We start from the raw sequence: 14900 nt of genomic DNA, 5'->3' as shown, positions 1-14900 counted from the left end.
ATTAAAATTACTGTTTTCTAAATTTACCTGATTTTTCTGGTTGTCCTCAACGAAAACGTTGGTTGTTCTCAATGGAAAACTTTTTTCATTCCTCCTCAGAAGTAAGTCTCCCAAATAACTGTACACTACTATCAGTTTTATTTCTCTAAAACATTACCTCCACCACTTCCAAGAACCACAACATCCATGTTCTGATGCTTGAATCAGCTAGTAATACTCCTTTTATTCCATAGAAAATTTCTACTTTAATCTGGAGCTAAAGGTAGGACATGGTAACCTTAGAATCAAAGTAAAGAGAAATCCAGCAATCCCCATTTCTGGGAATCTAGACTGTAGAGATACTTTCACCCATATAAAATGGCAAATATACAATATTATTCTCTAGGGCAGTATTAGTAATAGCAAAATAACAGAAACTACCTAGTGTGGCAATAAAGGATCAATTAAATAAACTATGCTAAATCTGCCAGGCAGAATGCCAAGCTACTATTAAGAAAAGTGAAGGCACAAAAAAACCCACTGCGAACACACTCAGTGGTGAAAGACTGAGAGTGTTCTCCCTAAATTCAGGAACAATACAAGGCTGTCCACATTCCCCACTGCTGTTCAGAAGTTCTAGTTGAGCAATTAGGCAAGAAAAAGAAATAAAAGGCAGCTAAATTAGAAAGGAGGAAGTATCTCTATTTGCAGATGTCATAATCTTGCTCATACAAGGTATGAAAGAATTCACAAAAAAGCTACTAGAGCTTATGAATGAATTTTAGCAAAGTGGCAGGGTACAAGATGAACACACAAGGATTAGTTGTGTTTTTATACACCACCACTGAACAATCCAAAAGAAAATAAGAAAATAATTCCAAGAAAATAACAGCATCCCAAAGAAAAACATACCTAGGAATAAATTTAACCAAGGACATGAAAGCCCAAGCAGAGTGAAGAGCCATCCACATAGGGTGCTTATGTGGGGTATCAGAGCGTAGGCTGGGTAAATTAGACATCGTCTAGAAAGGCTTAGCATCAGTGTCAAAGCCCAAACAGCTTAAAGGGTGTGTTGACATGGAGTGGCCAGGTATGGCGTATGAGAGACCAAATAGGTAAGAAGGCTGGCTGTCCATGTAAGGGGCAAGCACTACGGTTTCAACAGGATTAAGAAGGCAATCGTGCAGGGGATGATTCTGCTTGGGGAGTAAGAGCCTCAGCAGGGTGAGGAATGCATCCACAAGGAAACGGCTACGCACTGTAGTTATAAATGTGTATGTGTATCTTCAAATTCGTCCACTGAGAGGGCCTAGAAGCAGTGATATCCCAATAGCAATGAATATACCTAGCACCAGATCTTGTCCACTAAATATCATTACCTACTAAAAGGAACTGGGACTTTGTGAAAGAATGGCTGATTCCAAGACTAGGCAAGGGAATGTACCAAATGAGTCTGGAATTCCATGTGCCAAAAGGAAAGGAAGAGTGTACTGTTAAAAGGATATGAAATCAGCTCTCACTAGTGAAATCTAGGATCATTTCAAAACCAAAACAAAGAATGACAGTAAATTATAACCAATGTTAAATCAGAAAACCATGAGTCCAAACTGATATGATAAATCAACATATAAACTGAAAATCTGATGAATAATGAGATCTTTACATAGTTTTAAACTAACAGTCACAAAATAATTATAAAGAGAAAAAGAATAAATTTGCAGTGGGAAGTCTGACAGATACCAACTTAATCAAGTGATCAAACTACACACAAGATCAGTAATGAGATAAATGAAAACCGTGTACCCTCAGATAAAGTTCAATGACAAGAACAAAGCTTCACTTCTGACAAAGATACAAAGCTGATTCTAATTATAAGGAAACATCAGATTAACTCAAATTCAAAAAGGGACATTCTACAAAATAACTGGCCTGCAAACTTCAAAAGCGTCAAGGTCTTGCAAATCAAAGACAGTCTGACAGATGGTTCCAGACTAAAGAGAACCAAAGAAATATAATGACTAAATAAATGTACCACGGTTCTGTACTGGATCCTTTCCCTATATAAGAAAACAGTATATAGTAAATCAATGAAATTTAAAAGGGTTTGAGGAATAATAGATGGTAGTATGCATCAAAATCAATTTCCTGATTTTGATAGTTATATTGTGATGATATTTGTAGAAAACATACTAATGTACTTGGAATGAGAACGACTTACTATCAAATGGTTCTAGAAAAAAATGTTTTAATTTCTCTTTAATTTCCAAAGAGAAGAGAGTAATAAGGAATGGTACTTACAACTATCTGTACATAAATCTAACAACTTAGAGGAAATGAACAACTACCTTGAAAAACATAACTTATCAAAACTAAAACTAGATTAAATAAAAAATCTGAAGAGCCCTGTATCGATTAAAGAAATTAAACTTGTGATCAAAATCTTCCCATAAAGAAAACTCCAGAGATGTTATCAAAATGGTGGCGTGAGGTGAGCCTCTGGAAATCTCCACTGGAATTTACAACAAATTGAAAAACTATTAACTCCACAAAGCACTCCCTGCACAGCAGACAGGAGAGACGAAGAGTCTTACTACTGAATTCACCTAAAGGTGGGCAAATTGCTCAAGGAGCGGAGGAGGGAAGGGAGAAGTGTGGAGATGGAGTGGCGCAGGCACAGGACGCAGACCTAGCTCAGTGCTCCGAGCTTGCTGCGTCCTGGAACTACCGCAGCTGCAGGAATGAGAGAAACTCAGACTGCTAGGGCTATGTTTCTTGCCCACAGGGCTGACAAGACAGCATACAACATGGCTGAACCCAACAATCAGGGCAGAGACCTCGGAGCAAAGACTGGTGGAAGAAGGCTGAAAACAGTGGTTTAAGCCCTCACTGTAGCAAAGAATGGAAGCCTTAGGGACTGAGACTTGCTGCCCCCTCCCTACTCTCCCAGAGCTCGCCCCACCCCCAGCTGCCCAGTGCTAGAATCCGAATAGTAGCAGTCATCAGATCAAAAAAACAGAATATTTGCAGTTCTGAGAACTGTGGACCGCAGACACAGATTCGCAGCCCAACTAGCTCCAACAAAGGGGAGGGACCTGTGGAAGCAGGACCAGCTATGGTGGTGGTTGTGGCCATTGCTCTGGGCCAATTCTCACAACTCACCCTGCCCCTGTCCCCACCTATCTGGGCAGATCCCTGCAGAAGTAAACAGAACTGCTGAAACACATGGGCTCTGAATCTGGTGCAGGAAGATATTTGGAACTTCAAAGGCTCTCTACATCCTCACAGAGAGGCCCTATGACCCAGGCGAACTGTTAACAGAGGAGAAGCCTGCCTTCCAGGGAATACCCCCATTGTGTGAAAAGCTGGAATAGTGCAGAGAAAACATAACACTACAGTGTGAGAGAAAAAAAAAAGGCTGCAGTCGGAGAGAAAATAAAACATTCTACCAACACGCACTGGAAAACAAAAGAAAGACCTCTTCCTATCAACCTGTTGGAGAACCCACTCCTGTAGATGTCTACGAAGAGAAACAATAAATCATTAATTGCCATGAATAGCCAAGGCAACAAGACAGCTCAGAAAGAAAGTGAAAAGACTCCAGAAAATGAACTTAAAGCTATGGAAATGTGTGGCTTAAATGACAGAGAATTCAAGATTGCAGTTCTGAAAAAACTCAACAAGATGCAAGAAAACACTGAAAGGCAGCTTAACTCAGAAACACAATAAAAAAACAACATGAACATTTTAAAAACAGAGATTGAAATTTTAAACAATAACCAAATAGAATTTCTGGAGTTTAAGAAATCAATAGAAGAAATTAATAATGAAATAGCCAGCTTAGGTAGTAGAGTTGACAAGATAGAGGAAAGAATCAGTGACATCGAAGACAGAAACCTGGAAATTACATGGATGGAAGAAGAAAGAGACTTGAGACTTAAAAGAAATGAAAGAACTCTACAAGAATTTTCTGACTTCATCAGAAAAAGCAATATAAGAATAATGGGCATACCAGAAGGAGAAGAAAGAGAGAAGGGAACAGAGAATATATTAAAAAAAACAGTTGATAAGAACTTCCCAAACTTGTGGAAAAACTGGATCCTTGAATGGAAGAAGCAAATAGAACACCTAATTACCTCAACCCCAACAGGCCTTCTCCAAGGCACATTGTATTGAAGCTGTCTAAAATCAATGACAAAGAAAGAATCCTCAAGGCAACCAGGGAAAAGAACACGGTAACCTACAGAGGAAAGCCCATTAGATTATCATCAGATTTCTCAGCAGAAACTCTGCAAGCCAGGAGGGAGTGAAACCAAATATTCAAAATATTGAAACAGAGAAATTATGAGCCAAGAATAATATACCCAGCAAAGATATCCTTTAGATATGAATGAGGAATAAAGACCTTTCTAGACATACAGAAGCTGAGGGAATTTTCTAATACACGACCTGCACTACAAGAAGTACTAAAGGAGACTATTCGACCACCATCAACAGGGACAATTTGTGGCAACCAAAAAATGAAAAGGGGGAAGAGTACAGGCCTGAAACAGAATATGGGAATGGAGAAAGTAGGCATGCTGAAGAAAATGGAATACTCTAAATATCAAACTTTCTTTTACATAAACTTAAGGGTAACCACTCAAAAAAAATCCAGAACTGAAATATATACTGTAATAAAAGAAAGAGAGGGAAACATCATAGAATACGATCACACAAAAATAATAAACAGCAAAAAGGCAAAAAACCAATGGAGACACAGTCTTACCAGAAAACTAAACATAAAATGATAGGAAATCCTCACATATCAATAATCACCCTAAATTTAACTGGACTGAACTCACCAATAAAATGGCACAGAGTAGCAGATTGGATCAAAAAACTAAACCCAGCTATATGCTGTCTCAAAGAGACGCATTTCAGGTACAAATACAACCATAGACTCAAAGTGAAAGCGTGGAAATTGACACTCCAAGCAAATGGTATCCAGAGAAAATCAGGTGTAGTCATACTGATATCAGATGAAATAGACTTCAGGGTGTAAAAGGTAACAAAGGACAAAGATGGACATTTCATAATGGTAAAGCGGACTATGCAACAAGAAGACATAACAGTCATTAATATTTATGCCCCCAGTTAGGGAGCACTGAAATATACCAAGCAACTACTAACATAACTAAAGGGAGAAATTGACCAAAACACAATTATACTAGGGGACCTAAATACATCATTGACAGCTATGGATAGATCAGATCATCCAAACAGAAAATAAATAATGAAATAGCAGCCCTAAATGACACATTAGATGAAATGGACATAATTGACATTTATAGAGCATTTCATCCTAAAACATCAGACTATACATTTTTTTCTAGTGTACCTAGAACATTCTCAAGGATAGTCCATATATTGGGACATAAAACTAACCTCAGCACATTTAAGAAGATTGAAATCATACTAAGCATATTTTCTGATCACAAGGCTTTGAAATTGGATATCAACTGCAAAAAGAAAGCAGAAAAAACACAAATAAACGAAGATTAAACAACATACTTTTAAAGAACGACCGGGTCCAAGAAGAAATTAGAGGAGAGATCAAAAGATACATAGAAACAAATGAGAATGAAAATACATCCTACCAAAATTTTTAGGATGCAGCGAAAGCAGTTTGAAGAGGGAAATTTGTATCATTACAGGCCTATCTCAAGAAACAAGAAAAATCTGAAATAAATAACCTCACGTCACACCTTAAACAACTAGAAAAAGAAGAACAAATGAAACCCAAGGTCAGGAGAAGAAAGGAAATAATAAAAATCAGAGCAGAACTAAATGAAATAGAAAACAAAAAGACAATAGAAAAAATTAATGTAACAAAGAGCTGGTTCTTTGGAAAGATAAACAAAATTGACAAACCCTTCACTAGGCTCACTAAGATAAAAAGAGAGAAGATACTAATAAACAAAATCAGAAATGAAAAGGGGAAGTTATCACAGACACCACAGAAATACAAAGGATCACCGAAGAATACTATGAAGGACTATATGCCACCAAATTTGATAACCTAGAAGAAATGGACAAGTTCTTAGAAACATATAGTCTTCCTAGGCTGAACCATGAAAAACTGGAAAATCTAAACAGACCGATCACCAGTAACGAAACTGAATCAGTCATCCAAAACCTTCCCAAAATCAAAAGTCCTGGACCAGATGGCTTCACCAGTGAATTCTACCAAACCTTCAAAGAGGATCTAATACCAATCCTGCTCAAACTCTTCCATAAAATTGAAGAAGAGACAGTACTCCCTAACTCATTTAATGAGGCCAACATTTCCCTGATACCAAAACCTGGTAAGGACAACACAAAAAAAGAGAACTACAGACCAGTATCTCTGATGAATACAGATGCAAAAATCCTAAACAAAATTCTAGCAAATCGAATACAACGATGCACTGAAAAGATTATTCATCACGACCAATTGGGTTTCATCCCAGGGGCACAAGGATGGTTCGACATACGCAAATCCATCAATGTGATAACATCACATAAACAAAATAAAGGACAAAAGTCACATGATTATATCGATTGATGCAGAAAAAGCATTCGACAAGATACAACATCCATTTATTATTAAAACACTTAATAAAATAGGTATAGAAAGAAAATACCTTAACATAATAAAGGCCACATATGACAAACCGGTGCTCAGCTAATATCATAATTAATGGTGAAAAACTTAAGCCCTTTGCTCTATGTTCAGGAACACGACAGGGCTGTCCTCTATCACTTCTGCTTTTCAACATAGTGTTGGAAGTACTCACCAGAGCAATTGGGCAAGAGAAAGACATAAAAGGCATCCAAATTGGGAATGAAGAAGTTAAATTGTCACTCTTTGCAGATAACATGATGCTATATAAAGACTCCACCAAAAAGCTATTAGAAACTATCAACGAATACAATAAAATTACCAGCTACAAAATCAATGTACAAAAGTCCATTGCATTCCTATATACTAACAATGAAATCTCAGAAAAAGAAGTAAAAAAAAAAACCACACAATTCCTTTTGCAACTGCAGCAAAAAGAATAAAATACCTAGGAATAAACTTAACCAAGAATGTGAAGGCCTATGTGCTGAAAACTACAAGACATTTTTAACAGAAATTGAAGAAGACACAAAGAAATGGAAACACATTCCGTGCTCATGGATTGGAAAAATCAACATAGTTAATTACCCAAAGCAAATATACAGATTTAATGCAATCCCCATCAAAATCTCAATAGCATTTTTTAAAGAAATAGAACAAAAAAATCATCAGATTTGTTTGGAACCACAAAAGACCCCGAATAGCCAAAGCAATCTTAAGAAAACAGAACAATACTGGAGGTATCACACTCCCTGACTTTAGCTTGTACTACAGGGCAACAATAATCAAAAAAGCATGGTATTGGCAGAAAAACAGACACATAGACCAATGGAATAGAATTGAGAACCCAGAAATAAAACCACATAAATATGGACAGATAATTTTTGACAAAGAAACAAAAAACACAATGGAAAAAAAACAGCCTCTTCAATAAATGGTGCTGGGAGAATTGCAAAGCCACGTGCAAAAGAATGAAACTGGACTGCTGTCACCATGCACCAAAATTAATTCAAAATGGATCAAAGACTTAAGCATAAGACCTGAAAAAATAAAATGCATAGAAGAAAACATAGGTACTAAACTAATGGGCCTTGGGTTCAAAGAGCGTTTTATGAATTTGACTCCAAAGGCAAGGGAAGTAAGAGCTAAATTAAATGAATGGGACGATATCAAACTTAAAAGCTTCTGCACAGCAAAAGAAACCATGCACAAAATAAAGAGGCAACCAACTGAATGGGAGAAGATTTTTGCAAACAGTGCCTCTGATAAGGGGTTAATATCCAAAATATACAAGGAACTCATGAAACTCAATGACAAAAAAAGAAACAACACAATTGAAAAATGGGCAGAGGACCTGAAGAGACATTTCTCCAAAGAGGACATACAAATGACAAATAGACATATGAAAAAATGCTCAACATCACTAATCATCAAAGAAATGCAAATAAAAATCACAATGAGATATCACCTCACCCCAGTTAGAATGACTATCATCAACAAGACAAACAGTAACAAGTGTTGGAGAGGCTGTGGAGAAAAAGGAGCCCTCATACACTGTTGGTGGGAATGCAGACTGGTGCAGCCGTTCTGGAAGGCAGTGTGGAGGTTCCTCAAAAAATTACGAATAGAATTACCACATGACCCAGCAATCCCTCTCCTGGGTATCTACCCAAAAAATCTGAAAACATTTATCCATAAAGACATGTGTGCTCCAATGTTCGTTGCAGCTTTATTTTTAAAATGTCCTTCTATAGATGAATGGATAAAAAAGTTGTGGTATATATACACAATGGAATACTATTCGGTGGTAAGAAAAGATGAAATTGGACCATTTGTGACAACTTGGATGGATCTTGAGATTATAATGCTAAGCGAAATAAGACAGAAAAAGCAGAGAACCCTATAATTTCACTGACATGTGGTATATGAACCAAAAACAACAAAAGAACAAGACAAACAAATGAGAAACAAAAATTCATAGACACAGACAATAGTGGTTACCAGAGGGTAAGGGCGGAGGGGGGTGGTAGATGAGGGTAAAGAGGATCAAATATATAGTGACGGAAGGAGAACTGACTCTAGGTGGTGAACACACAATGGGATTTACAGATGATGTAATACAGAATTGTACACCTGAAATCTATGTAACTTTACTAACAATTGTCACCCCAATAAACTTTAATTAAAAAAAAGAAAGAAAAAGAAAACTCCAGGCCCAGATGGTTTTACTTATGAATTCTATCAATCATGTAAGGAAGAAGTTAATACCAATCACACTAATTCTTTTAGAACACACAAAAGAGGGAATAGCTCTCAATCCTTATTATGACAGTAGCATAATCCTGATACCAGAAAATGTCAAAAACATCACAAAGATGAAAACTGTACAAAGTACAAAGACCAGAAAGGAAGAGATAATTCCTTCATGAACATAAATGAAAAATAATTTAAGAAAACATTAGTGAATTGAATTTAGGAATATATAGAAAGAACAATACATCATGACCAAGCAGAGTTTATCCCAGGAATTCAAACTGGGTTAAATGTTTAAAACAAACAAGCAAGCAAACAAACAATGTATTTCACCAAATCAAGAGAATAAGGAAAACTTACAATCATTTCAACACAGAAAAAGCATTCAATAAAAGTCAACACCCATTCAGTAGGGAATGGAAAGTAGTTCCAACAAACGGTGATAAAACCACTTGCTATTCATATGGAAAACAAACAAATCAACAAACAACCAAAATTTACACCATAACTTACACTATACACAAACATTAAGACGAATATTAGACTTAAATGTGAAATGCAAATTTATAAAGTTTCTAGAAGAAAACAAAAGATCATCTTCATGACCTAAGAGCAGAGGTAGATGAAGATTTTCTAGATAAAACACAGGAAGCAAAAAACAGAAAAGAAAAGCATCTTACAAAGGACCAGTAGACAGAATATGTAAGGGCTCTTAATAGTTCACTAATAAAAAGAACCCAATGGTAAAAAAAAAAACAAAAAACAGGCCAAAGATTTGAATACTTTATAAAAGAAGATACAAGAATGCGAAAAATACATGAAAAAGTGATGAACATGAACAGTCACGAGGAAAATGAGAATTAAAACTACATACAATGAGGTATCACTACTTATATCCAGAACGACTAACATTAAAATGACAATACTAAACATGGGCAAGAATGAGGTCCTTTCATACTTTGTTGGTGGGAGTGCAGAACAGTACACCACTTTGGAAAATAAACCACTGTGATATGCAAAAACATGAAGCTTAAGACCACAATGCTGAACTGAAAGCTTTGCACAAAAAAGGACATATTCCATAATTCCATTTATATGAAGTCCTAGATCAAGCAAAACTAATCTGTGTTGAAATAATCAGAATAACAGCTGCCTCTGGAAGGAGGTGGAAGTGGAGGTGGGACTGACTGAGAATGGGCATGAGGTAACCCAAGGATGATGAAGATACCGTATATATCTTAAGAGAGGTGTAGGCATTTGTGAAATCTCATAAAACTGTAGATGTAAGTTTTATGTATATGACTATAGGAAAATTTTATTTCAAAACATAAACACCGAATTCAATTTATGATTGCATGCTGAACTATTTAGGGAGTAAACGTTATTTATGCCTGAAACTTCTTTTGAAATGTACCGTAGTTTGCTGTGTATAATGTGCTCCCCTGTATAATGTGCACCCACGTTTTTGGCCCAAACTTTCAAGGGAAAAAAAATCTTTCGTTTTAATTTTTTAATTCAAATTTTATTTGTTGATATTTAGGTACTTAGTTTTTTGTATTATAAAGGAAATTTCACATTTATTTTTTAACATATTATGGTACTAGAAATTTTATGTAACAAATAATTATAAAACAGAAGAACAGATACAAGGTACAAAAAAATTTTATGTACTGGTAACAAATTCACGATACTTACACATCATAGAAGGCCAACAACTCTTTGTCACCGCAAGTTCAACAAAACCGATTATCGTATGCCAAGGTATTATTTTATATATAATACACGGATATCATTATTGATTTCCAGAGTCACACTTTTAACTCATAAGCATAAATAAAAGAATCAAAAACATTTATATAGATACCGAGTTAGTACTACCCATGTATAATGAGCATCCTTATTTTTCCTTTACAAATTTGGGCAAAAAAAGTGTGCATTATACACGGCAAAATACAGTATTTAAAAAGTTGACTGATGGATCTATATAGATATACATACTTGATAAAGCAATAGAGTAACTTTGCTGTAAGTCTGAAAATTTTCATTAATATTGGGGCAGTGGAGAATGAGGAAAACCTCTATGTATTAATATGAAGAGATCTCTAAGATGCAGTGTTACGTTTCATATAGTTTGCAATTTATAGAGAGCACAATAAATGCCCTTCTAAAGTATGTCAAAAAGTAAATACTGTATGATCCACTTGTCTTCCACTGTAATATCACTCCAATAACTTACATAGCTTTAAAAAAACAACTAAAAATAATTAAAATAAAATTTAAAAACTGTGAACTTTTCCTTAAAAAATGCTTCTTTCAAATATTTCAGCATTATATATAAAATTTGTTTTATATGAAACAATTCTCAGCTAGAAATTACATCCAAATATTTTTCCAATTAACCTTTAGTGCTACTTAGTACTACTTAGCACTACTGTGAAGCATTACTAGCTCAGATTTACTATTTCATTAAATCTTGATTTTCAGATTTTTCTATATGTATTAGTACAGATAAATTCATCCTACTAATGAGAGATCCATTTTTTAAAATGGTAAATAAAAGTTTACATTAAAATTGATTTCCATTTCGTATCCTTATGGTAAATTGAGTCTATTCTATGCATTACAGGTAATAACTTCAGTGACAAACGAAGTGGAAAAAACAATGAGAGATTGTAAAAGATTAAGGAAAAAATTTTTTTTCTAGTTAAGAAAATAAAGTCAACATTTGTTTTGGTTATAAATGGCGATAATATAAATTTTAAAATCAAGACAGAGTTTTTAATAATCAAAGGCTGCAAAAATCATAAAAGTAAAACAAAAAACAAGAAAACAAAACTAATAGGATTAGGAAAATAGGACACCTTTGCATATCCAATAACACTCCAAAAAATTTAAGATTCTAAATGTATCCTTTTTAAAAAACTTACCCTTTCTGCTTCAAAGGTAATTCAAGTTTAAATATGGTAGCATCATTAACAACTGCTTTATATGCCTGCAAATAATAATTTAAAATAAAATATGAACATTCTTTTTGATATTTAAAATAATTAAATAAATTGTTACAATTCCAAAAATACATAAAAATATAAATGAGTTTTTATTTTTAATGGTATATTTGACATTAAATAGAATTTTTCAAGTCATTAATTTTAGCATACTCTATCATGTATGATTATCATTATTCTTAAGTGGGGTCTTAATGCTGCCTGACAGTCATACCATTTTCTCTCATCCACACATTATCCTAGAAAACATTTTTATACTATCTCTGTTTTCTTCAAACCTGCAATATTTCCTCCTCCATGTACAGTCTCAGCTGATAATGTACTTTCCTATTTCACTGAAAAAACTTTAATAATCAGAATTCCTGTTTATTCCTCTTGCATCACCAACTTTTTCCCTCTCCATTGTTCCTGTAGCCTCAGCATACAAACATATTATTCTTTAAATCTTAAAAATTCTCTCCTGTCTTTGGCCATCTTCAGCTACTGCCCCATTTCTCTCTCTGTCTCTAAGTTAAACTCCTGGAGGAACTACCTTACTCTCTCCCATTTCTCTACTGCCATTTCTTATTGGAAACCATTTTTACCGGGCTTTCACACCACTACTCTGCCTAATCGTTTTTGTCAAAGTCACTCCCAACCTCCATGTTGCTGAAGACAGTGACGAATCCCCGTCTTATGTGACTTATCAGCAGCACTGTAAAACAGCACAGCATGCCCTCTTCCTGAAAGTGCTTTTCCCCCTTCCACCATACTTTCCTGGTCATGCCACTCATTCTCCTCTCCCCTCCTGAAAGATTGTTCCTCATCATCCTGATAACAAAATTTAGAATGCCCCAGGCCAGTGCTTGGATCTCTTCTCTTTTCTATCCTCACTCATTACCTTGGTGATCATAGTCAGTGCCAGTGCTTTAAATACCATCTATATGCTGAAGCTCCCAAATTTATTTTTTTAGGACAATTTCTTCCTTTAAACTCCAGACTTGACTTTGCTACACAGATGCTCAGTAAACATTTCAAAGTTAACTTGTCTACAACTGAGTTCCCAGGGTCTCTGCAAAAAGTCTCTCTTCTTTAAACGTGCTTCTATCCCATCTCAGCAAGCACATGCTTCTAAATTGATCAGAACAAAGATCTGAGTGTTATCCTTAACTGGTCTCGAACACATTCCACATCTGATCCATTACCAAATCCTGTATAGTCTATTTTTATAATGCAATCAGCATTCAACTACTTTTGACTACCTCTATCTATTAGTGTACTGGGCCAAGCTTCCATCATTACTTAATTGAATTGCTAAGTATGTTAACTGATAGTCTTGCTTCTTCTCTTGCCCCCTTCAATCTATTCTTTTCCCAGCAGCCAGGTTATGCTGTCAAAATGTAAGTCAGGTCTGGCCGTTCTGTTCAAAACCTTTCAATGACTTTCCACGCTACTCAGAGTAAACACCAAACTCTCTGCCATGGCTTATGGAGTCTCACATGACCTGGCTTCCTGTCACCCCTTTGACTTCATTTCTTACAATTTTCCCCCTTACTCAATCCACTCTGGCTACAGGGCCTCTTCCTTTGTTCCTGGAACATGGTAAGTATATTCCTGCCTTAGAGCCATTGCATCTGCTGCCCCCTCTGGCTGGAACACTCTCCCCTCAGATAGCCACGGGACTTATTCCTAATCACCTTCAATCTTGATTCGATTGTCACCTCAATGAAGCCTTTGCAGGCTATTCAATTTAATATTTCAAATCACCTCATTACCTCCTTTAACCCCTTTCCTACTGTCTGTCTGTCTATCTAGCTATCTAAAAACAGAAAAACAGTGAGGAAAAAAAACCTACTGGAAGAAGCTGATAGTCTTTTTAGAGTCATAGAAAAAAGAAACTAACTTGGGAAAGTAAAGAAAAGTAGTTGAAGGGAGAAAACCACTAATGGTAATTTCTAGTAATGGGATTATGATATTTAAAAAGATACAAGTCTAAGGACAACACTGTCTTTCATTATCATTATCCCCTACTAGTGAGGATGGGAGAAAAGGGTGTGGGAAGCAAGGATAAGTGTAACAGAACTCTCACAGAAGTCCTAGGGGAGGACAGAGGACTCAACTCTGCTTGGGCTAGAAAGTGGGGAGAGGAATGGTACTAAGGAAGTTCTAGGAGATAGGTACTTTGAGCTGGGTCATAAAGGAAAGATGAATAGGAATTCAATAATCAGTAATATGAGAAAACAGAAAAACGTTCTGGGAAAAATGAGGAATAGAGCAACTTTCTGGCTAAATTATAGTTCACAAGCCTACCCAATGCTTACAAAAACATAACAAACCAAATATAAAAAATATGGCTGTCCTCCATTGATGAAAAATCAGAATTGCTAGGTTTTTTGGTTTGTAATTTAATAACATAATGATGCAAATTTCCTATTAAAAGTAAATTATAACAGTAGTGTTAATATATAGGAATATCTACCTTATCTCTTGCAGTAAGAAATCGTGGATCATCTTGAAACGCTTCTTTGACGAGTTTACTAAATCTATTAAATAGTGTAAGTAACTGCTCAACATATTTCTCAGAGTCCTAAAAATAAAATGTTTTATATTTGAGTTTTTAAAAATAAAAGAATATTAAAAAGTGAGAAAACATAAACATAATTTTAGCAAAACACTATAGCTTTAAAATTTGGGGAATTTTCCAAAAAATTTTTTCTTTAAAATTAAAAGGTATTCCAACATCACTGTTTTGTCATCATTACTATTTGAAATACCCAAACCTCCATTGTTATACATCTATCATTGCCATTGTGGAAAACTTACTGTAGTAATTGTTTCAGCAGCTGCTACCATATCTGCCAGGCCAGCACTAATGATATGTTCTTCCAAGTCTTTCAGCATTGGCTCTATCCCATTAGGAACTTTGTCCATCAATGAAAACATTAAGTGTAATTCTGAAAGGATAGAACACACTCATGCAATCATTTCATCCATCAGAACAAATTTTCTCATTGATTTGTATCATGAGTCTAGAATGCCTATGA

The 14900-nt window shown here is 35.4% G+C and overlaps 1 protein-coding gene across 3 annotated transcripts in view; it reads right to left on the bottom strand.

Moving 5' to 3' along the window:
• The window catches only part of CUL5 (cullin 5), an 88565-nt gene that overhangs the window by 16879 nt on the left and 56786 nt on the right, over positions 1–14900 (bottom strand). For all 3 annotated transcript variants that reach the window (XM_081063542.1, XM_081063543.1, XM_081063544.1), the window contains 3 exons: positions 14680–14810; positions 14336–14443; positions 11800–11864 (listed from right to left, as the gene is read on the bottom strand). In XM_081063542.1, coding sequence (XP_080919668.1) covers positions 11800–11864; positions 14336–14443; positions 14680–14810 — 304 coding nt within the window. The remainder of the gene's footprint in view (positions 1–11799; positions 11865–14335; positions 14444–14679; positions 14811–14900) is intronic.

This window comes from Rhinolophus hipposideros (assembly GCF_964194185.1).
Source record: "Rhinolophus hipposideros genome assembly, chromosome: 10".
In the NCBI taxonomy this organism is placed as follows: domain Eukaryota; kingdom Metazoa; phylum Chordata; class Mammalia; order Chiroptera; family Rhinolophidae; genus Rhinolophus; species Rhinolophus hipposideros.
Note: the sequence above shows the minus strand (reverse complement) of the source record. Positions and strands in the feature narration are given on the sequence as shown.